The sequence below is a fragment of the Elephas maximus genome, chromosome 20 (assembly GCF_024166365.1).
Source record: "Elephas maximus indicus isolate mEleMax1 chromosome 20, mEleMax1 primary haplotype, whole genome shotgun sequence".
Classification (NCBI taxonomy): Eukaryota; Metazoa; Chordata; class Mammalia; order Proboscidea; family Elephantidae; genus Elephas; species Elephas maximus.
This window is the reverse complement of record NC_064838.1, coordinates 54,023,232-54,047,251: the sequence shown is the minus strand read 5'-3', so window position 1 is coordinate 54,047,251 and position 24,020 is coordinate 54,023,232. Positions and strand designations below refer to the sequence as shown.

Genomic DNA, 24,020 nt, shown 5'->3' with positions numbered 1-24,020 from the left:
AGACACTGAGAGATATCGTGAGACAGAAAAACAAAAACACTGAGTCCTGGTGACCACTGGCCCAGTAGTACCAAGTTCTTTCTCTCCTTTCTGCTCCCATTCAGCACAACAGTTCTGTCATGCTCCTATTTGAGTTTGTAACTTGAGTTACAACCAGCTAGTAATTCTCTCTCTACTTGTGACACACACAAAAAAGTCCCATTTTCCGTGGTCATATCGCGAAAGATCTAAGAGCAGCTTCATCAGCCCTCTCGAAGAGGCCCTGGAACACTCCATGTCCTCATCCTTCTCCTGGCCTGCTATACTCCTCCCTCTGTCTAGTGGGAGGCTGAGAAGCAGTGAAGCCTGCTGACATGCCCGAATGAGGCCTTGGTGATCGTCAAGGCAGGACACGGGAGCCCAGGGCTCAGCATTACCACATTAGCAGTTATAGGTACTCTCCTGAGACAGGGCCCCCGTGATGCTCCCCAGTGGCCAGCGTCTGTACCACATCTCTTCTGGAACTGGCAGCATCCCCACCCTTTTCCATTTTAGTTAGGCCACTCCTGTGAAGTGAGAAACCAAAAAAGGAAGTGAGTGCTGAAGCTGGGTTTCCTGGGAAAGGTCACTCTTCCCAAGTTCCTGCCATCCAGACATTTTTGCCTTTAGGGCCAGCCTCTTGCACATGCCTAGAATCTCAGGCCAGGCAGGTTCACCCAGAAACACCACAGCAATCTTAGAATCAAGAAGGAGCATGTTGAGAGAGAAGTGGCCAGGGCAGATATGGCCTGACCAAGGTGGATCCATCAGCAGGTATGTGAGCAAAACTTATGAATGTGTTTTCTCAGCTCTTGGAAATATGAGCAGGGTGGTAAACCTGCTCTTGGTATAACCACAAAGGGTAACTTCTCCAGCTCGAGAATTAAGCTTTTCCAGCCCTTCAGGAAAATGTGCCAAGGAACACTTTCTTTGACAGGCAAACCACAGAAAGAAAAAGTTCTGCCTGGAGACCCCAGCAGAAAAGGGTACCGACAAGGTGAGAACCCAGAGAATGGACTAGGTCAGTATTTAACCCAAACTGGGTGCCATGGAACAGCAGCCTCTAAAGTGATCTGTGAAAACAAGTCTGTGAAAGGCTGCTGGCTACAGCTCTATCTTGGAGTTCTAGATGCTGAAGGCCCTGAGAAGTCTCACATCAGAGAACAATCTCATTTGTCCAGTCCAGCATTTTCCTAAAGTACTTGGCTGAAAGGCCTGCTCTTCACCAAACGGTGTAGATCTGCAGTAAGTTTGAGGCCCCCCTTTCCTCCTGGCCCTGAGCCTCAGCTTCCTACCAGCACAATGAGGCAGATGGACTGAGTATCTCCAAGGTCCTCCCACTCTGCTGTTTTTCCAGGCACAGCCACACTGGCTCTCTTCCCACCTTACTGAAGGTTTTGGGCTTGGGTAAGCCTGGAGGCAAAACCTGCGGCGTGGCAAGGGCTGGGATGCCCACCAGGAGACTGATGCCACCATGTGTGGCTCTACTTTCACCCATGTCCACCCCACCCAGAGTTGTCCAGTTCCTGCAGCTCCAGGGAGCATCTCAGAGAAGCTGGGACTTGGAGGGACGAGACCAGCACAAGGCAGGTTCACCCCACAGCAGAATGGGCTGTCTGACAACCCTTCCTACTCTAGTGAGGCCCAGTGCTTCTGGCTTCTTGTTGGCAGAAACATATACAGGTGAGCTTCCCTGGCCTTAATCACACTTTTCTTTTAAATACTGAACAACAAACACTTACCTAACTGATCAGTGTGGGGATGGGCCTGTTTCTAATCACAGATGCAATAATCACGAGTCTGCACGCCTACTTCAGAAGCCCCCACACTCCAGGAGCAACTCCAAATGCACTGAGTCATCTCCCCACGCCGCTGCTCCTTCCTCGGAATCTCACACTTACCTCTTGCAAATCACACATCCCACACCCGCAGCACACCTCATGTCACAAATAGACCCCGACCTGTGAATAATTATTCTCACTCACCCCCACAACCCCCGTGGTCCGAATGACTCCTGCTGCTGATGATCCCAGAGGTGGCTATGCTGACACCTACAGTCAGCCCCTCTCCATCCTGAGGGCAGAGTCCCATCCAGTGACCTCCATGGGTCACCTCTAAGGAGAGGAAGGAAGCCAACAAACCTGCTCAGTTCATTTTAAAGGCAGCTGATGCATTCAGGCATGGAGAACCCAGGCTCCAGGTCACCAAAGAGAGCCTCCATGGGCTTGGCTAAGCATCCCGCAGCAACTCAAAGCATCCTGAACAAAGCCAGGATGAGGCTGTGGACCTAGATTCCTCTGGGGCAGTCGAGAGGCCCAGTCTCATGGAGATGGCCCTGCAGTGGTCTCTTGGTGAGTGCAGAGCATGGTCAACCTGGGTGAATGCCCCTGACCTAGGTCTCTACCCCAAGGTCATCTCTCTAGGGATAGGGTGGTTGCTCTGCTACCTTAGGTCCTTAGCAAACGGAAATGAAGGCCAAAGGATCTTCCCAGAGCCCAGCTGGAAGTTTCCTGCTACCCCTAAAACCTTGCTCCTCTCACTAGCATCCCCCTCCAGGGCCCACAGTCAGGGGCAGAGGCCGGCCTAGGGCCAAGAAAATATGCCTCCATTTGGGCCCTCTGGCTGCTCATGGCTCTCTCCAAAAAAAGTATCCGTGGGGGAAAAGTTGTCCATAAGACTGTCTTTGACCCTAACCAAGTCCATTTTTCCAGGCTGAACTTGGACCAAGTCAAAAAGCATCTTCCACTCACTACCTGAGGCTCTGCCCAAGCTTTCAGGAGGTATAGGAATCCCCCAGGAGATATGGGGCCAGGCCTTGTTCTCTGTTGCCTACATCTTAGAGCCAGGACACACCCCCAGAAAGACACAGGAGCTGGTGCCCAAGGGAAACCACCAGGAAAGGAGAGTTGGTTAAAAAGGTAATGAGAACCAGGAGAGACGTGGTGATGAGGTAGTGGGGAGGCAGCAGAGAGGGTAGTTACCTGGGTGAGGTGAGGATTGGGGTTGAACCCACACTGGTTGCAGACTTTGTTGTGACACTGGGTGCAGGTGTTGAAGTTTGGCTGGCTGGGGGTCGATGTGAGGTCCGAGGTCTTGCATATGGGACACAGGGTGCTGCTGGGAAGGGGGGCAATCTGGGGGACGGAGTAGGGTGATGTGGGGGTGCTGCCTCTCTCCGGTGACACTGAAGGGGACCGCCCTGATCTCTGCGTCCTGCTGTCAACCTGCAGCGTCCTGCGGGGGCCATCAGCCTCCTGGCCTGCTGGGCCCTGTGCCCTTGTCTCCCGGGGGCTCTCATGGCCGGGAGCAGTAGCAGAAGCCTGCGTCGGGGTTGGGGAAGCTGCTCTCTGGCTACCCAGGGGCTCCTTGGTGTCCAGTCTCCGGGAAACACTGAAATGACATTGAAAATGACTGTGCGTTAGAGACACATCATAGAGAAGCAGCCTGCAAAGACCTCTACCAAGTTGGGTGACCTTGCCAAGCCCCATCACCACCCTCCTCCTTCTATCCAGCAGTATCAACGAAGCCACCATTTGCTGAGTGCCGACTATGTCCCGTGCTGAGCCCCAACAAATGTCTCTCACTTGAACCCTCAGCACCAGGCCATGTGGCAAGATCACGAGTGCCTCCTCTTACAACCTGATAAAATGCGGTTCTGATTTAGTAGATCTGGAGTAGGGTCTAGGAGTCTGCATTTTTAAGAAGCTTCCAGGTGATGACTCTACTGTGGTCCACGAAGCACACTTTGAGTATCAAGGCTTTAAACCTACGCATTAGAAACACCTAGGATGTTTTTAAAAATTCTGATGCCCACCTGGATCGGGAAGAGTGGGGAACACTGAGGACACGGGGTGATTGTGAGCCATGGGGACAGAGCGGGGGGCCACGTGGACTGGAGACTGCATCAGCCTGAGACTGGAGGAACTGGATGGTGCCTGGCTACAGCCGATGGCTACCCTGACAGGAACGCGGCGGAGAGCCCCTGGGGGAGCAGGAGAGCGGCAGGATGCAGGCCCCGAGTTTTCGTGAAAAGACCAGACTTAATGGTCTGACTGAGACTGGAGGGACCCCGGTGGTCATGGCCCCCAGACCTTCTGTTGGCCCAGGGCGGGAACCCTTCCCAAAGCCAGCTCTTCAGACAGGGATTGGACTGGACGGTGGGTTGGAGAGGGATGCTGGTGAGGAGTGAGCTTCTTGGATCAGGTGGACACTTGAGACTACGTTGGCATCTCCTGTCTGTAAGGGAGATGAGAGGGTAGAGGGGGTTAGAAGCTGGTGAAATAGACACAAAGAGAGTGGAGGGAGGGAGCAGGCTGTCTCATTAGGGGGAGAGTAATTGGGAGTGTGTAGCAAGGTGTGTATAAGTTTTTGTGTGAGAGACTGACTTGATTTGTAAACTTTCACTTAAAGCACAATAAAAATTTTTAAAAGAAATTCTGATGCTCAGATCATACCCCAGATGAATTACATCAGAATCTGTGAGGGTGGAACCTTGGTATCAGTACTTTTTCCTTCCCACATGAGTCCAACACGCAGTCCAAGTTCAGAACCCTGCCCAGGCAGGTCTGTTATATCCTGGTTTGTCCCTTCAGAGGCTGACCCCAAAGAACTGGGGATGGGGCATATCTCAATGCCTAGCTAATGCTGTCCCCAGCAGGGGCCTGCCAGGGCACAAAGGAACTTTCCTCTGGAATCCCTCCAGTAGGCCTGATGCCAGGCAAAGTCCCTCAAGATGTGATGAAGTGTTACTTTTCTACTAGTGCAAGACTGTAGTCAGAATCCTGGGATCCAGCCCTTGAGAAACCACCAAGAGAAGTTCAGTGTGTCTTCCCCCACCTCCACCCCAGCCTGCCAGACTGCACAGGAGCCAGTAGAGCTGGGGAGTCTTACAAAGCAGTAGGCAAACCAACAGGCTGAATGAAATTCAATTCCCTTATATTCCTTCTCCTTTTACCCAAACTAGTTCACTTTTGCCATTTTCCTCTTTTCCAATTTGAAAGAGTCTGAGCAAAAAATGCCAGAAGCACTGCTTTATCTTATTTCTCTGAAAGTCTGTATTTGCTGCCCTTGCTTCAGTCTATATTCATTTGGGGGCATGCTGGTACCCAGGAGACAGGGCAGCCTGGCTAAGAGCCACTGTAGAGGCCCAGTACAGCTGCGTGGGGCAGGGCCTACCCCGGACCCTTCTGCCCCAGTGCCCCCAATCCTTGCAGGGTCTAACAGGAGGAGATTCTAAGTTTGCTGCCCCCAGATGAAGGACATTTCTTGCCAGAAAGATTCAGGAGCCAAGTGGTAAGGAGGTACCTTAGAACAAGCCATTTCGGAAGGGAGATCCGAAGCCCATCTAGGGAGGCCCAGCCTGTCCTGGAGGGTGTGTCAGGCCCATGACAGGAGAGGCTGGGAGGGAACCCTCATTCCAAGACACTCACTTGCAGTTCTTCCTCCTTTCTGAGGAAATGCTGGTGGAGAGACATACCCTTGGTCTAATAACAGGACTTCCAGTAAAAAGAAACACTGCATTAAATCTCCATCAAACATCTCTGTATTTCATCCACGAACAATATACACCTATCCTTCCACTCACAGACCAGCCAGCCACCTTCTTCTTCAGTAAGACTAGAATGTGAGACTAGCTTCTCTGGGCCATCTTTGCTACCAGTCACAAGACCCAGAATGGTAGTGACCACAGCATCTCCAGCCTTTATTACATGACTGCAGCACCCTCCCCAGGCAGTGAAGGTCCATGGTTTCTTCAAAGAAATTTTGCAATTTTCACTGTATTTGTATTGCCTGGTACGTGACAGGCAATATTCTGTGGACACAGTGACTTTTTAATTCAATGTTGCATCACAACATAGTTTTTTTGGAAACATTTTATGTGACAATTAGGGATCCAAATTTAACTTAATTTTCAACTCAGCTGTGTAGACAGTGAGTGAACAAACAATGCCTCCTGCACCTGGCAGGGTCTGCACTGCGAGGACAATGCTCCCTGCACGCAGGCCTGATGTGGCCACTGTGACTACATACCACACAGTGGCCACCGTGACACCTGGTGATCCCACTACCTGCCCATGGGCCCTCACTCTCTCATCCTCCTGGATGGTTCCTCACACATTCTTGGTCCTCACATGTTATGGGGTTGATTTGAGCTCCCCAAAAAGACAAGTTCAAGTCGTAACCCCTGGTATCTGTGAATTTGGACCTTATTTGGGAATAGAGTCTTTGCAGATGTAATGTGTTAACATGAGGTCATACTGGAGTAGGGTAGACTCTAATCCAATATGAAATGGTGTCCTTATAAAAAGAAAAGACACAGACACTAAGGGAAGATGGCCGTCTGAAGATGGAGGCAGAGATTGGAGTGATACATCTACAAGCCAAGGAGCTCTTGAGACCACCAGAAGCTAGAAGAAGCGAGGAAAGATTCCACCCCTAGAGCTTCAGAGAGAATATGGCCCTGCTAACACCAAAAGAGAATAAATGCCTGTTGTTTTAAGCCACCAGTTTGTAGTATGTTGTTATGGCAACCTTAGGACACTAACATATCAAGCTTCTAACATCTCCCAGCCTCCTGTCTCTTCACCGTCACTGATAACTGGCTTGCCCTCTCACTGATAAGGCAGAGCCAACAGCGAGGAACTAGCATTTTCACGGCCCTCCAGCTTCTGTCTCCTGATGTTTGCCTGCCTCCTGCTTCCAAGGCCCACTTCTCACCTTCACAGATTCTCCCCTATCCTTGAGCATCCACTTCCTTCTCTACTGGATCATTTCAATTACCATACCAACATGCTTCCCCCGTCCTAAAAAAAGAAAAAAGTTTGACCCTCTTCAGCTACTGCCGCATTTCTCTGCTCCTTACAGCAAGATTCCTTGAAAGGGTTATCTCCATTCACCACCTCCTGTTCCTCATCTCCCTCTCTCTCAATTCATTCCAACAGGCTGGAGGAAATAACACCATTCCACAGAAACTGCTCAGGTCACAGTCACCAGTTACCTCCACATTGTCAAATCCAACAGTCACTTCTCAGTTCTTCACTTCACCATCGGTAGCACTCAATACCACTGAGTACTCTCTCCTTCCTGAAACAAGTTCTCCACTGGAAGCCAAGTTTCTTCTCTCACCTGGTCACACCTTCCTAATCTCTTTTCCAGGTTCTTCCTCATCTCCCAGCCCCAGAGCCACACCTCTTACACTGGAGGACCTGGGGCTCGGCCTTTGTACCAATTAGCTTCTCTGAGTATACTCAGTCCCTGAGTTGCAAGGCTTACCCAGTCTCAAGGCTTTAAATCCCATCTCCCACTGACAACTACCAAATGCATATCTCTGGCCCAGACACCTCCCCTGAACTCCTGACTTGTCTAACTTCCAACTCCACATCTTCACTGAGATGTCTTGTGGGCATCTCAAACTTGACATGTCCAAGGTGAGCCCCTGATCTTCCTCCAAACATGCTCCTCCCACAGTCTCCCCTTAGAGTCATCCTTGACCCTCCTCCCACAGTCTCCCCTTAGAGTCATCCTTGACCCCTCTCTTCCTCTCCTATCCCATGTCAACTCATCAGTAAATTCTGTAGGCTTCAGCATCTGACCACTCTCACTGCCTCCTCACCCAACCTGGTCCAAGCCACTGTTACTCCTGCTTCCACCCTTGCCTGTCTACAGTCTTTCTACACAATAGCTAGGATAATCCTTTAAATGGGTAAGTCAGACCACATCAACCCTCTGCTTAAACGTTCCAACAGCCCCTTCTTCTCCCCAAGGAAAAGCTAAAGGCTGCACAATAACCCACAGGATTCCATAAGACTTGGCTTCTTTCCTTCTGGCTTCATCTCCCACTACTCTCTCCCTCACTCACTCCTCTTCCCTTATGCCAGGTCCACTTGTGCCTCTGGGAATTTGCACTTACTGTTCCTTCTGCTGGCACGTGCTCCCTCAGTTCCTTGTGGCATCCTTTCAGGGATGACTTCCCTGACCATCCTATTTAAAACTGCAGCTTCTGTCCTCCTGCCTTTGTTCTCCAAGGCCCTAAGCATCTTCTGGCTCATTGTATAATGTATTTATTGCTTTTGTGTACCACTTGTGATCTCTGCATTAGACTGCCAGCTTTCTGAGGGCATGGCCTCTGTGTGCTTTGTTCACAACTGTGTCCTAGTGCCCAGCACAGTGCCTGGCACTCACTGGACGATCATGTATTTCCTTAATGGCTGGACTGCAGACACATCATGACTTAGAAACAGTAAAATATGGCCCAAAGGTGTTTTAGAACTGAAGAAACAAGGTATGTACCTGACAAGGCCCTCCGCCCTTCCCCAGATCTGATCTTACATAGGAGAGGATTGCAGAGATTAATACCTGGGGTCCTCCCTGGTCACCAGCCCCACCCCAGCCCCACACGCAGAGCACTTTGCTAACAATGGCACTGGTAACATCAACTGGGCCCTCACCATGAGCCCAATCATGTGCCAAGTACCTGTAACATATTAACTCCTTTAAGCCTTACAGCAAACCCATGTGATAAGAACCATTTTGCCCATTTTACAGAGACAGCTGCCCACAGATGTTAAGTAATTTACTAGGGTGTCATATCTTAAGTTAGTGGAGCTGAGATTCCAACATCCAGGCCACCAGACCATTCCCTAACCACTGCCCCACAGTGCCCCTCTGGGTGAGCACTGTGCAGCTGTAGACAGTGAGAGGCACTCGGATTCTGGTTCCTTGGATTCTTTTTTTTCTGAAGAGTTGTTTAAGTGGAATCTCCCTAGGAAGAGTTTCTGACAATCTTGCTTTTCATTATATCCCCAGGATCCAACACCACACTTGGGCATTGAGTGGACAATCAATAGGCATATATGAGTGGAGTGAACAGAAAGATACGTGAACAGTACAGTGAGCTCCCAAAGTGAGGTTGAATTAGGGCAGTGACATCATTTAGTTATTGCCACTTAACCTGGAGCTTGCCCAGTAACACTGAGAGGCTCACAGAGAAAATGACTCCAACTACATTCATTCATTTGAATATTCAGTCATTCACAAACATTTACTGACGCTTAGACTAGTGCCAGGCCCTGTGATAGATACTGATGGCATAAAGGAATTTTATCTCTTATAATGAGAGATGAGTCCACAGGTGTTCATTTATATCCTATACATATTTTATAAGTATTATTATATCCTTTGTAAGTACCTATTTAATATTTCATTAAAATAAATTGTTTAAAAAATGAATCAGACAGGGATTCAGTCCTCTAGGAGTCCCCAGTCTAGAAAGAAGACAGATGTGCAAACAAATCACTGTAAGACAAACTGCCACATGGTCCAGGGGAGGGGCAGATGGCTCCTGTAGGTAGTTCTAAGGTTTCTTGGGTGAGGAGACAATCTAACTGGGCTGTTATCCCTGAATAAAAGCCAGGCAGGGGAACAGCACATGCAAAAGCCCTAAGGAGTGCCAGGACATGCTCTGCCGGGTGGCTGTGCATGACAGGCACCACAGGTCTAAGTCCTTCCCATTCCCAGCACCTAGAACAGTTCCTGGCAACTGTGTGCTGAACTGCATGAAGTAAGTCGGGAAGCTCAGAGCTAAAATGGGAAGGGCCAGGAGTGCAGGGCCTCTAAGGTTTTCAAACAGAGGAGTGTGCTGGTTCTGTGTCAAGGAGAAGGAGAAGGAGAGGCTGGAGGCAGGGAAACAAGTGACAGTCCATGGGGTGAGAGGAAGGGAAGGTCTAGTAAGGGTTCTGAGGTCCAGGGAGGAGAGGTGCTATTAACTGAGATGGGGAAGCCAGAGAGAGAAGTCAATGGCAGGGGAAGTCAGGGAGTTAAACAGCAAACCACAAGTTTGTGTTTCACTTTGTTGAGTTGGGGGTGCACAAGAGACATCATCAGCATCTCAACAAGATGGACTGACACAGTGGGTGCAACAATGGGCTCAAGCATAGCAACAATTGTAAGGATAGGGCAGGACCGGGCAGTGTTTTGTTGTTGTGCATAGGGTCGCTATGAGTCAGAATCAACTCGATGGCACCTAACAACAACAAGGGACATTAGGAAATATGGGTCAGGATTTGGGTTCAATTTGGGGTAAGTCTAGATATTTTTATCCGGTAGAGTTGAGGGTTCATTTCACAGGTGAGTGAGTCTCAGAGATAGATGAGCTCACACAGAAAGCAGTGGTCCAGGAAAGATCTGTGGGGAGCACCAACATTTATGGAAGCGAAGGAGATTCCAGAAAGAGAGCAGTCATTGAAAGGAGAACAAGAGAATGACCACACAGGGTTGGAGGAGTTCCCATGAGGTGGGACATTCAACAATACCATGTGCTGTGATGAGTTTAAGGTACCTAGGCTGAGAAGAAGGATACACCCAGGAGGGCCACATACCATGAATGCCCAAGCCCAGCTTGGTAGAGGGCAGATTCCTGTCCTGCTGAACACAAGGGCTGGTCCATGACAGAAGATCCAGGGATGACTGTGTCACACTCCTGGGCATAGGTCCCAAGGGAGCCAGGGTGGCTGGAATAGCCCAGGGTCTCCTTAGAATGGATGAGGCAAGCCCTCCAGGAGGCTCTCCTTAAGGAGTACAAATAAAGGTCTCCACCAAAGTGTGACTGCTGGGCAGAAGAGAGAAGACAGCAAGGAAACAGGGAGGAGGTGCCCACAGGCAGGACCCAGCTCAACCCCAGGGAAAACCTGTTCTCGTGCACATGGATCAGCAGCAGTGAGGCCCCATGAGGCCAATGTTCCTCCCAGCCTCAGGGAGCTCTATTACTTGGGGAGGGCTGAGGTAAGGATTCATCTATGAGTCAGAATCAACTCAACAGCAATGGGTTTGGTTTTTTTTGGGGGGGAGGGGTAAGGACTGATGAGGGGAGAGGGACACTGCCATAGAGCAGAAAGACACAGGAGGATGAGTTGATGGAGAAGGAGGGAGAGGACAGAGATGTGAAGAAGTGGCTTACACAGCCTCCAAAAGGCCTGACAGCTGAGCACAGGAAGACTAAAAATCCCTTATCTAGGGATAAATAATTTTTTGAAGATGACCAAGAATGGTAGAAGACCTAGAAATAGCCAGATTTCTACTAGCCCTCCTTCTTTCTGCATTTAGGGCCATTAACTGATGAGAAAGGAATCTTAACTTTAAGCTGTGTGCCACCACAGGAAGAAGCCCCTGGCCACTGGAGGACTGCTGGTGAGAGGGCACAGAGCCAGCTCAGTCAGCTTCCCCCTCAGCAACCCTCAGTGTCTCTGTGGCCTCCTGTCTCATACCATGACCACGACTAGGGGAGGTAATCCAGACTGTACTGGTTAGATGCTGGGGTCCCTACTATCAGAAACCCCCAGGAAAGACATGAGGCCAACATGCTCCAGAAAGCAAAAGGTACTCCAGACACCAAGCACATCCACAAGGAGCAGGGCCACTAGAGAGAGACATGGCTGCCCTGGTCAATGGTGGAAAGGAGCCTGGTGCTCCTCTGGTCACTTTACCCAGGGTGGGTCTGTCCAGGCTGAAGCAGGCTGGAAGGAAAAGCAGGGAAGATGGAAATAGTGCAGGCTCCAGTGGGAAACCAAGCTGGGGTCCACAAAGCAGCATTCTAGAGCATGCCCCCCGCCACCTCCAGTAGAACATTTGAAAGAGAAGTTTTACACCAATAAATGGCTATCTTTGTTCACTGAGAGGGGAGTGAACTTAAGGAAACTGTTTCTCTAAGCCAGAGTGGAAGAGCCCCACAGCTTCAAACAAGGTTTTGATAAATTTATGGCTGACCTTTCTGTAATAGGCAATTACAGCTGGGCAAATGCTGCGGGTTGTCCTTTTCCTTTGAGGCTGATGCCAGGGAGAACCATCATGCCACCCCAATGGTTCCTGTGCACTGAGGCAGAGAAGCAGCAGCTGCAGAATGGTGATGCCAGGGTCCTGGTCCCAGGTCCTAGAGTTCCTCTCTCAGAAATGGATGTGAGCATTCAGAAAGTCTGGGCTTAGGAAAAAAATCCCAATTCTCACAAAAGAAAACATTTCTTGACCATCCCAGCCTTTATGCCAGTGGCCTCTTGTATTCCCACCCCCTCTTTTTTTATTGTGCTTTAAGTGAAAGTTTACAGTTCAAGTTAGCTTCTCATGCAAAAATTTGTACACACATTGTCATGTGACCCTAGTTGTCTCCCTGCAATGTGACAGCGCACTCCTCCTTTCCAGATTTCCCATGTCCATTCAACCAGGTCCTGTCCCTTTCTGCCTTCTCATCTCGCCTCCGGATAGGAGCTGCCCATTTAGTCTCATGTATCTACTTGAGCTAAGAAGCATACTCCTCACGAGTATCATTTTATGTCTTATAGTCCAGTCTAATCTTTGTCTGAAGAGGTGGCTTCAGGAATAGTTTTAGTTTTCGCTAACAGAGAGTCTGGTGGCCATGTCTTCCGGGGTCTCTCCAGTCTCAGTCAGATCATTAAGTCTGATCTTTTTACTAGAATTTGAGTTCTGCACCCCACTTTTCTCCTGCTCCATCGGGGACTCCTGTTGTGTTCCCTGTCAGGGCAGTCATTGGTGGTACCAGGCACCATCTAGTTCTTCTGGTCTCAGGCTGATGGAGTCTTTGGTTTATGTGGCCCTTTCCCTCCTGTCTTTTTGATCATGTACCCCCATCAATAAAATCTATTTGTGTATCCCCAACATATGAATATTTATCCATAAATTGTATGCATATATATTTGATAAAACATACCATCCCAAATCGAAAAGTTTTAAAGGATGAGATTAAAAAAAAATGTAAATAGCAGTTTTCATATTTTCTCCCCATGCCTCAGCTGGCTGCCTTGTGCCAAGCCCTGTAGCGTGCACCAGTTTGGAGGCCACAGCTGAGGAAATTCTTAAACCCTGATCTGGCTGATTGACCAAACCAGGTTCTCTCCTGCCGCCAGCACTCCCCTGTGGAAGGTGTACTTAGAGAGGTGACAGGGAGGACCCAGGTCATGGAAGGCTGACTATGACAGCATAGAGGTGAGGCTTTCCATAATGCTCAGCCACAGCACTCAGAAGGAGCCTGTAATTGGATAGGAAACCAGACCATGAGTTTCTGAGATGCTTTCTTGGAGGCAAGGGATGACATGCTGGCTGGGGAGGGAAGGTGCCACACCCAAGGCTCCTGGGAAGGTGGGGGACATTATGTAAGCAGAACTCCCCAAGAGACTGGCATATTTCCTTTCTAACTTCCCAGCCCCTTGAAGCTGTGTCCCACTGAGGTTCAGGTTTCAAGATCAGAAGTACAGGTGGGACAAGACACCATGCCAGCCTGATGACAGTCTCTACAGTAGGCATGTACTGATGCACGGGGGCATCAAGCACTCACAACCCTGAACAGGCAAACCCACATGAAGAAGCCATTAGTGTTACCTGGGTGCCCACCACCTCCACTCATGCCATCCATACAGGAACGTCTGACAGTTAGGACTCTTCCTGTGACCAAACAACAAGCCTCACCTGGTCCAAGGAAGGCCTGTATGGGCCAGCATAGAACATGTTTAAAGCAATGAGCTCTGGCTGTTTTGCTGTTTCTGAGGAAAGAGTTTGGGATGAGATTGCACATGGGTCAGAAAGGAGGAGAATGCGGCAAAAGGGAAGATGGAAGAATGTGGTAGAAGCAAGAGTTGCTGCCATCAAACACAGGTCAGAGGAAGCTGCCAATGCAAGAGAAGAGACCGCCAGGGGGATGGGAGTGAGGTGGGAGCCAGGCCACAACTGCAATGAGAGCAAGCCCTGGGGACCTCATTCCCTAGCCCTGAGGCCCAAGCGAGTCCACTAAGTTGAGAGCATCTCTCAAGGCAATCTGATTTGGTTCCATTTAGGCCCAGCCAGTCTCCAGAGTCCAGAACAAGGATAAGAAATAGAAGTAACTTTCCTGTAACCCTAATTAATTGATAGTGCAGACTGGAGGGCTGGGTTTGGGAAAGATCAGTGGGAAAGACTGCTGTCATCAATTAGTGATATCTACCACAGACCCAGAAGTAGGCACATAAGCACAAAAGCCATGGACTTGTCATTTATGACATAGAACGAAACCAGACTCCTAGACCTGCTTCAAGTGATATTTAGCTTCCTGGAAGTCCAGGAATTAGACCAGGCCTACTACAGGCCAAATTTACCCCTCACCAAAAAGAGAGCAGTGAATGTATGTAGTCACCAGAGAGAGACCAGTTCTCCTCAGTTCCACTTTTACCTCCATCCCATGGCTTTCCCAAAGCCACAAGAGCTGTCAAGTTGGCACTTATCCTGGGTATGTGGACATCAGTCAGTTGAAGCATCAAATGCTATAAGCTCAGTGTAACTTTGGAAGGCATCAGGAAAGGCCTCCCAAAGACTGAATGTCTCTTGCACCACGGTTCTCGTAACAGGCTGTAAGTGTGTGAATGGTAGCTCACCTGAGGGCAAGGGAGCATGGATGCAATTTCCCTAGCCCAGGGACTCTGTTGAGGGGTTACTGGTCCTTTAATTATAACTTCACCATTTATATCTTATGGAACTTTACTAGTTTCATTTATTCACTCATTCATTTATTCACTTAAAAAGCCTCATGGGAGCTATGTTTCCTGAGTTCTTGAAGTCAGAAAATATCTTTGTGGTCATTAAACTTGAACAAAGGCTTGGTTGGATATAAAATTCTGGGTTCACATTTTCTTTTCCTGAAGACTTTGCAGATAAAGCCCCTTTGTTTTCTAGCACTGACTACTGCTCTGGAAAGCTCTGGGTCAGCCTGATTACCTCCCTTCCTCTCAAAGCAACAGAACTCTTTTTTTTTCTCTTTGAAGTCAGTAACTTAACCAAGATATAAGGTTAAATATTCCTTATCTAGGGCCTAAATGTGAAAACTACAACCACAAAATTCTTAAAAGAAAACATAGGGATATAGCCATTGGGTCTAGTTTTTAATGATGGATTATCAGGCATTATTAAAAAAAAAACACACACACAAGCAGCAGAAGACAAAATAGATATGGGACTTCATAAAAATTAAATACTTTTGTTCATCGAAGAACTTTATCAAAAAAGTGAGGAGAATCTACAGTTTGGTAGAAAATCTTTGGGAACCATATATCTCACAAAGGGCTAATATCTAAAAGATACAAAACTACAACTTAACAACAAAAAGACAACCCAATCAAAAAATAGGCAAAGGACTTGAACAGATATTTCACCAAAGAGGATATTCAAATGGCCAAAAGTACATTAAAAATGCTCAGTGTCATTAGCCATTAACCAAAAAAAAAAAAACCCAACTCATTGCCACTGAGTCAATTCCAATTCACAGAGACCCTATAGGACAGAGTAGAACTGCTCTATTGGGTTTCCTAGGAGCGGCTGGTGGATCCGCATTGCTGATCTTTGGGTTAGTAGCCAAGCTCTTAACCACTGCGCTGCCAGAGCTCCCATTAGCCACTTGAAAGATGCCAATTAAAACCACAATGAAATATCACTTCACTCCCACTAGGATAAAAAAAAAAAAGGGATGATAACATATATTGGCAAGGATGTAGAGAAATTGGAACACTTATTCATTGAGGGTAGGAATGCAAAATGGTACAGCCACTATGGAAAACAGTTGGGCAGTTCCTCAAAAAGTTAAACACAAAACTACCATAAAAACACAACCAAACCAAACCCGTTGCCATCAAGTCAATTCTGAGTCAGTGACCCTATAGGTCAGAGCAGAACTGCCCCACAGGGTTTCCCAGGAGTGGCTGGTGGATTTGAGCTGCAACCTTTTGGTTAGCAGTGAAGCTCTTAACCACTGCACCATAAGAACTACCATATAATCCAGCAATTCTACTCCTAAGTATATATTCAAGAGGCCTGAAACCTGCAACACAGACACATATACACCAGTGTTCACTGTAGCACTATTCACAATACCCAAAAGGTGGAAACAACCTACCTGTCCATCAATGGATAAATGAGTAAACAAAATGTGGTACACTCATACAACAGAATAGTACTGACCCATAAAGAGAAATGAAATCTTGGTCCATGCTACAAGACGGATGAACCTTGAAAACCTTATGCTCAGTGAAATAAGTCAATTGCAAAAGGACAAATACTGTATGATCTCATTTATACAAAATAACAAGAATAGGCAACTACAGAGATCAAAGTTTATTACTGGTTAACGGGGCGGGGGGAGGGAGCCATTGTTTAGGAAACCATATTTCTCCATAGTGATGGAAAATTTGGCAATGATTATGGGTGGCTGTTGCACAATATGATTAATGTAATTGATATCACTAAATTGTAAATCTGAAAATGTAAAACTTTGAATTGGCAAATGTTGTGTTACACATATACATATATGTAATATATACATATATATTTTTTACAAGAACAAAAAAATTCACCTATTTTTCCTGAAATTTCTTGTGTACTTTTAAACTATAGATTTATATGGTCCTTTATTTCAGGGGGAAAAAAAGTTTTCTTCTATTATACCTCTGAATATTTTTTTGTGTTTCATTTATTCTGTTCAGTTTTCCAGGGATACCAATTATGCTTATTTTGATTTCCTTTGTCTGCAGGGCTGCTGGTAACCCACAGTTCTTCCTTTCCCCCACCCTCCAGCTGCCATACTCTCCTCAATTGCTTTGATAACCCCATCTCCCTAGTAACTCCCTGGCAGCACACAGGGTTCAAGAATACTCCCTGAGCTTCTCCACATATGTTGGCTTTGCTAGCAGTCTAAGAAGTGAATTATTTGTTTGGAACCTTGAGATTCTAACCTCTCTGCCCTAGTTGCACAGAGGCAAGTTTCCCCTCCTAAGATTCTCCCTCACTCTGGAATAATTTTCCCTATACTTGGAAACCATTCTTTATTTATTGTGTTTTGGTGTATGCGTGTTTCTTAGTTTTGCTGAAGGTAGAGTTTTCTGTTTCTTGATTTTCTTGCCATTTTCAGTTAGTTCAGAAAGAAGACTGAGCAGAGAGCTGTTTTTTTTTTACGAATAACTTTTTTTACTCTGAACCATTTGTTGACATGATGCATGACCACTTTGAGTACTTTAGTGTACATTTTCTACAAAGATACGCTCCTACAGAACCACCATACAACCATCACACTTAGGAAATTGACATTGGTACATTACTACCACGTAATACTCAGACCGCATTCACGTTTTGACAATTGTTCCTTTATAGCTAAAAGATCTCGCTTAGAATCATGGCGTTGCATTCAGATTTTATGTCTCTTCAGTCTCCAGTCTTGGGCAGTTCTTCAGTCTTTCCTTGACTTTTTTTTTTTTTTAGTTTTTATTGTGCTTTAAGTGAAAGTTTACAAATCAAGTCAGTCTCTCACATATAAACTCATATACACCTTACTACATACTCCCACTTACTCTCCCCCTCATGAGTCAGCCCGCTCCCTCCTTCCAGTCTCTCCTTTTGTGACCGTTTTGCCAGTTTCTAACCCCCTCTACCCTCCCATCTCCCCTCCAGACAGGAGATGCCAACATAACCTCAAGTGTCCACCTGATCCAAGTACAGAGAGCTGTTTCTAATTCACCATATTTAACTAGAAGACATCTTACAACCCAAAATAAATGCTTTCTTTCTCTGACCTTCCAACTGTGCAAGTTCTGAGTTTTCTAAAGCATGGGTACCTTTGTAAATCTGATTTAAAATCTAAGATCTCGTCCCTAGGAAAAACTGCACATAACCATAAACATTTCTGTTTGATTTCAGTAGGTAGCCAGACCTCCTGAAACCTATGCAGGTCATACTCCTCAGTGGCTGATTTGGTCCTTAACCAGTGGGCCCCTGCCGATTGCCCATCTTGTCTCTTGTCACCCACATACACCCTGTGTGCAGGCCTTACCTGAGGCCTAGATGCTCACCAACAAGTCAATTCCTTTCCTGATCCGTGCCCACAGGTTCTCCATCACACACACACAAAAACCAAACCCACTGCCATTTAGTCATTTCTCACTCATAGCAACCCCACAGGACAGAGTAGAGCTGCCCCACAGGGTTTTAAGGCTGTAATCTTTATGGAAGCAGACTACCACATCTTTCTCCTGAGGAGTAGCTGGTGGGCCTGAACTGCTGACCTTTGAGTAAATAGCCAAGTGCTTAACCACTGTGGGTTTGTTTTTTTTTAACCACTGTGTAAACAGTGCTCCTTAGGTCTTCCAGAGGGCTAGTCAGATACCTCCATAGCACCATTGGGACCTGACTTCAGATGTGGAGCCTCCCTGGTCTCCTTCCCTGTGCGCCCCCCACCAGCCTGGTTCCAGTGCTGCCCAACTGCAGGGCACTATCTGTTTATTATCTCTCAGATCAGACTGAGTACCCCATGAGGGCAAGGGCTCCCAGAATGTAATGTGGGTGCAGCCCTGCTTGCCAGTTGAAGGAAGCAGAAGTTCCACAGGCTGTTTTAATTAACTGATGGGAAATAAATCACAATTGGGCATGGTTTGTAGGAAATGACCCTGCTAAAACATGAAAGCAATTTTTTCTCTTAGGTGAGTAAAACAGTCAGATTTCTACCATTCATCTTTTACAAAGATCTGATTTAGCCAAATTATCACAACTTCCAAGGGGAAAGGATCCAAAGATTGAGTTTTACCATAACATGGTAAAGGAGCTGGCTTCTTTAGTAGAAGGAGGAAATGTTATTCCTTTGCTATTAGCGCTCTCATGTCTTTTTTTCCCACTTATTCATCAGACTTGGGTAACATCTCATCAGCAGGAGACTCCTGCGGAAGCCAGGAGAGGTGAGGGGCCAGTGCGGGGAGCCAAGAGATCCAGAGAAGGGAGGAAGAGGCAGGCAGGTGGCTCCCGAGTGTGGCCCAGTAGTTCTGATTCTGCTCAAGCCACCTAGGCTCCTGCTCCCCACCCAGCCCGACTTCTGGACAGCTGCATTGAGACCCCATGTGGGGCCAGCTTTGAGCTGTGCAGCAACCTAGTTTTCTGACTCAGGGGGGAGCTCCTGAAGCTAGGAAGCTCTAATCAGAAGTGGGAAGTCATTACATAAAGCTGAGCCAGTTTTTCCCAGGTTCCAGTTGCTGCAAATTCCACTACAATAGACCTTTACCAAGGGGACAGTGCTGTACTTGTCAGCTGTCTACTAAATTCTGCTGCAACCAGAAAGTTGAGATAAGTTAAGTGAAAACTGCAAGGTTTTATGACCAGTGGAGGCAGCATTCCTCACTCCTTCCACCCCAGCTGCCAACAGGCAGAAGCCAGGGCTCTGGCCCAGAAACATTAGCAAACTCCTGCCCTGTCTTTAGGCCCAGTGCTGAGGAAAGACTCAGCACTGAGCCTACCCTAGCAGGCTGCCAGGGCCCATCCTCAGCCCACAAGGATGGCTAAGGGCCTACTGCATGCCAAGCCCTGCTCCAGGAGCTGGGAGGGAGACAGGGGCCAACAATGCAGCCAGTGAGATAACTCAGTGTCTGCATCATTAATGCATGGAGTGGCTGAACCCCTGCTGTGCACAGGGTATGGGAATGTACCTGGAAATACTCCAGCATATGAGGCTTCTCGGAGCCTGGTCTGTGAGACTTCCAAGGAAACCCCCTCCTGGCCTGAGACTCCTTTCTCACGGGAAGTGAATGGAATTCAGACTATGTCTATTGTCTATTTTCGGGGAGAAAGAAACACCAAAGTAACATCTGCTCACCCATGTTAAAAACCAGAAATTGGGCCTGCTCGCTTTTTATGTCTTTATGCAAGGAGCCCTGGTAGTGCAGTGGTTAAGTGCATGGCTGCTAACCAAAATGTCGGTGGTTCGAATCCACCAGCCACTCTGTGGGAGAAAGATGTGGCAGTCTGCTTCCACAGGTTTCAGCCCTGGAAACCTTATGGGGCAGTTTTACTCTGTCCTATAAGATCACCATGAGTTGGCACTGACTTGACGGCAATGGGTTTTTTTATACAAGAATAATGAGAAACTTATCTATGACCCAAAAATGGTACAAGAAAATTGTGATTGGGGATCACCTATAGTTCTTAGTTTCAGCTCTGAGTGAAAAAACAGAAGGGGTTGGAACATTCCCGCCCCCACCTATCCCTGGTACTAGTGTGGAGCCAGGCAATGTCTGGCATTGAAAATAAGTAATAAAATGAGAACAAAACCTTTTGAACCTCTACCTCTGCCTTGTAATTTCAAATTTATTCCAATCAAAAGAATTCAAAACAAGTATTCTCACACATAAAGCTCTATCGCATGCAGAATAATTAGAACTTGGGTGTGCGTGTGTGTATACTTCAGTATGTGCGTGTGTATGTGTGATGGGCACTGGCGGTGGTGGCTAGAAAAGGAGAAATGAATGTGGGCTGGCGGTTAGAGAAAGCCCTGGAGGACAACACGTGGGAAGGGGAGTGGTTTCAGAGAGGAGTGAGCTATCTGGCTTTCCTCCACACATGGTTACCACTGGGTCCTCAAAGCCCAGCATAGCGCCTGGCACAGAGCAGGGCTCAGTAAATGTTTGGAGACTGAATGACTGAGGGATTGATGTGACTGATTAGGAAATCAGAGGCTCTCTGTGGTAGTGGTGGCCGACACACTGGGCATGGAAGAGATGGGAGCCATTAGAACAATCCTGGGGCCTACAAGACTTCTCAGGCAGATGATTGTCAGGTCTAGGGGGAGAAAGGACTCGATAGAGACACACGGTAGGCCCTGACCAGGAGTCTCCCTTGGGAAGCCCATTTGAAACAGGCCTGGCTTTCTAGTGGCAGCTGCCATGATCACAGCTACACCCTCAGAGCTTCTTGCAGACCACATCGTGCTATGTGCTGGCTCTTCCTGCCCAATGAGATGTGAGGGCAACGCCACCAGTCTCACCCTACACAGGTGGTGACACTGCACAGCTGCAACCCAGGGTTACCACCCCACCCTGGATCCACTGGCCCTCTGCCTTCAAAGTGCTTTACAACGTGGCCCTCCTACCCCTCTCCCTGCATTGCCTTCAGAAAGGGATTCCTGAGGCTCCTCACTGACTTGCATTCTTACCAGCTTATGCTCTACTCTCTTTCTGGAAGGCCGCTTCCTTAAAACCCAATTCAACCTTCAAAACCTGGCTCCAATGCCCAGCCCTCTATGGGGCCTTCCCAGACCCTCCCAGAAATCCACCATGCCTTCCTGTTGACTCCTCATGGGCTCACACAGGGAGAGCTCCTCGTGGTGCCTGGGGTACTTTCTGGCCTCACCCTTTCCCCTCACCAGCATGCAGCACCCTGGTAGCATAGCAGTTAAGAGCTAGGGCTGCTAACCAAGAGGTCGGCAGTTTGACTCCACCAGGCACTCCTTGGAAATGCTGTAGGGCAGTTCTACCCTGTACTATATGGTTGACTCGACAGCAATGGGTTTGGTTTTTCAGTTTTTAGTACACGGCAGGAGCCCAATGCCAGACAATGCTGAGGCTCAGGACATGCTGACTGACTGCAGCTCTTTACAGGGCTTGTGGAAATCAGAACGACAATGTGTCATCTCATGATGGTACATGAGACTCAAGCTTCCAGCAGGAAAGACATCCCCTCTTCTAAATCATACCCACTGCAACATTAAAGGACATCTAAAAAGGAAAGCTGTCCACCACCTTTCGAGCCTTCATCTTTACCATGTCCATTGTTCCACACGCCGTGTCAGCCTAGCAGAAAAATGTACATGGCCGGTGGCTTATTTTCCTTTTTTGCCAACTCTGCAGTCTTTCCTCTGTAGCCTCCTCGCTTCTCACCTCTGAGGGGTCTAAGTCAGAAGGAGAAATCTAATTTTCACCTGTGAAGCACCTACCCCTGCCTCTCCCTCAGGCTGTGGGGGCTGGAGCAGTGCTGGGGATTCATTCTCAGACCCTCCCTGTGGACGAGTCACCCACCTGGCCCCTCAGGAAGCTTGCCTCCCAATGCGGTGAGGGACCAGGGAGACTTCCTGTAGGAGGTGCCACCCTGTCCCTCCCCAGGTCCTCCTTACCCCACCTTCCTATTCATCCCTCTGCCTCAGGGTTGATCCTAAGACTGCCTCACTGCTCAGCCAGATGTGGTGTAACTCTAACTCCAAAAACTCCCATCCAGGAGCTATCTATCAATCCCTTTCAGGTGGCTGGACCTAGTCCTGGTCAGGAGAGGCTCTCCCCCAGGTGAGAGCTCCCTCCCTGGCTCCCTTCCTCTTCCCAGTGCTCAGCGTCTGGGAAGAAGAGGAGCAGGGGCATACCATGTTCCTATCTGACAGATTTTCTCATGTTGAGAGCATTATGCTCACCTACTTGGGCTCAAAGTCTATCAAGACAGGTGTTCTCATAATGAAAACATCTGCCTGTGGGTCTGAGAGTGGTATTTAACACCTTCTTATGCTCCGAGATAAAAGTATGATGAGACGCTGTGTACACATATGTGTGGTGTACCTGGGTGTCAGCATGTCCGGGTGTGTGTGATCACCCTCTCCATGGCACATGGCTAGCCTCTGAGTAACGAGTAAGGCGTTGCTAAAGAGACCTGCTCCCAAAGGGAAGGGCAAACATCTGAGGAACTACCCAAGCCCTGAACCACCACACACAGAGTGCTGGACCAGACTGAGCCAACAGAGGGGGCAGGGCCACCTCCAGCCTGAGGAAGGGCAGTGCCAGGTGCACAGTAGGCACTGAGAAAAACATTAGGTCCTTCCTTCCTTTCTTCCTTCCCTGGCTTGGCAGCAAGTGGATTGGGAAGGAAGCCTGGGATTCTCATGCCAAATTTTTCAGTGAAACGGGGAAGTAGTGAAAAGTCTAGCAGGCAATGCTGAGGGAGAGAAAGCAGTAGAATCATATGAGAGGAGGGAACAGGAATTGAGGAGCTGGGCTCAAGCAGCAGACTGAAACCTTTGCCCTCTGGCCAGGTGGAACCAAGCAAGTACATGCGGTCTGGACAGTCCTGCTGAGAGCATTAAGGGGGATGCTGCGTGCTCAGGCATGGTCAGACTCTCACCTGGAAGAAGTTGGAGGAAACATCTGGAGAAGATGTTGGGGACTCAGGGTATTTTGGAGTTCCAGAGAAAGCCACCCAGAACAAGGTGAGGATATCTGGGATGGAAGGCGTGGTGACTACAGATCCGAATACAAGAGGGGGAGACAGAAGGGCTTGAGCCCCAGTGACAGTCAGAACAGCGTGAGTGTGAGGCTTCACTGAACACAGATGCTTATCAGGAGCTACAGGGCGCCTGGCACCAGGCTGCACTGCAGACTCTGGCTATCTAGCAGTGAGCAAGGCAGACAAGACCACTCATCTCATGAAACTCACCTTATGATGCAGGAAACAGGCAAAAACCAAGAAGACAAACAGATGAACCTGATTTGTTCAGGGTATGATGGGTGTTTTGAAGAATGATATGGATGAGGAAGGAGGGAGACTATGCTGGTGGATCAGGGGGCACCTCTGAAGAGGGGACACCTGAGCAGAGCCAGACAAGCATCCTAGGAGAAGCTGTGCCAAGGCCCAGGGGAAGTGCATCCCAGGGGAAAAAGAGAACAGGGGCTTAGGCTTTAAGGTGGGAGTGTACATGGCAGGTGGGGAGAGCAAGCAGGCCAGTGTGGCTCGAGAGGCGTGGGTGGGGAGGATGCAGGAGAGGAGATCCAGGAGGCCTGGGACATGGGAGCAGACCATGTTTCTGGACCCCCTTCCTGCTGCTGGTATCTCGTCTCAGTATCAGGTACATGTTTCTGCTCTAACTGTCCCCCAGGCTGCTGCAGTACTCGAGAATTCCCCCAAAACCCCTGCATAAAACCAAAGAACGCCTCTAAGGGCTGCAGAGGTCCCCCTCTATTTGTGTTGTCATGGCCGTGAGGCAGCCTCCACCTCATTCACTGACAAACCTGTAGACGTTCCTTCTCTCCCTGACCCAACACCAGGGAGTGCGTTCCATCTTCATAGTTTGGTCCTCCTGCAGCCTTCTATCTGTTCCTCCAGTTACCCCTCAGACTTTTCTACTTCAACCAATTTATTTAGCCCTTTTACTTCAAGTAAAATTACTGTAATATATGTTTCCCTTTTAAATGAAC

At 48.2% G+C, this 24,020-nt stretch overlaps 1 protein-coding gene across 1 annotated transcript in view; it reads right to left on the bottom strand.

The window, feature by feature from the left end:
• Nucleotides 1-24,020, bottom strand: part of BSN (bassoon presynaptic cytomatrix protein) — a 101,827-nt gene that overhangs the window by 44,057 nt on the left and 33,750 nt on the right. Inside the window, exon 2 of the mRNA XM_049862740.1 lies at nucleotides 3,000-3,408. Within this exon, the coding sequence (XP_049718697.1) occupies nucleotides 3,000-3,408 (409 nt within the window). The remainder of the gene's footprint in view (nucleotides 1-2,999; nucleotides 3,409-24,020) is intronic.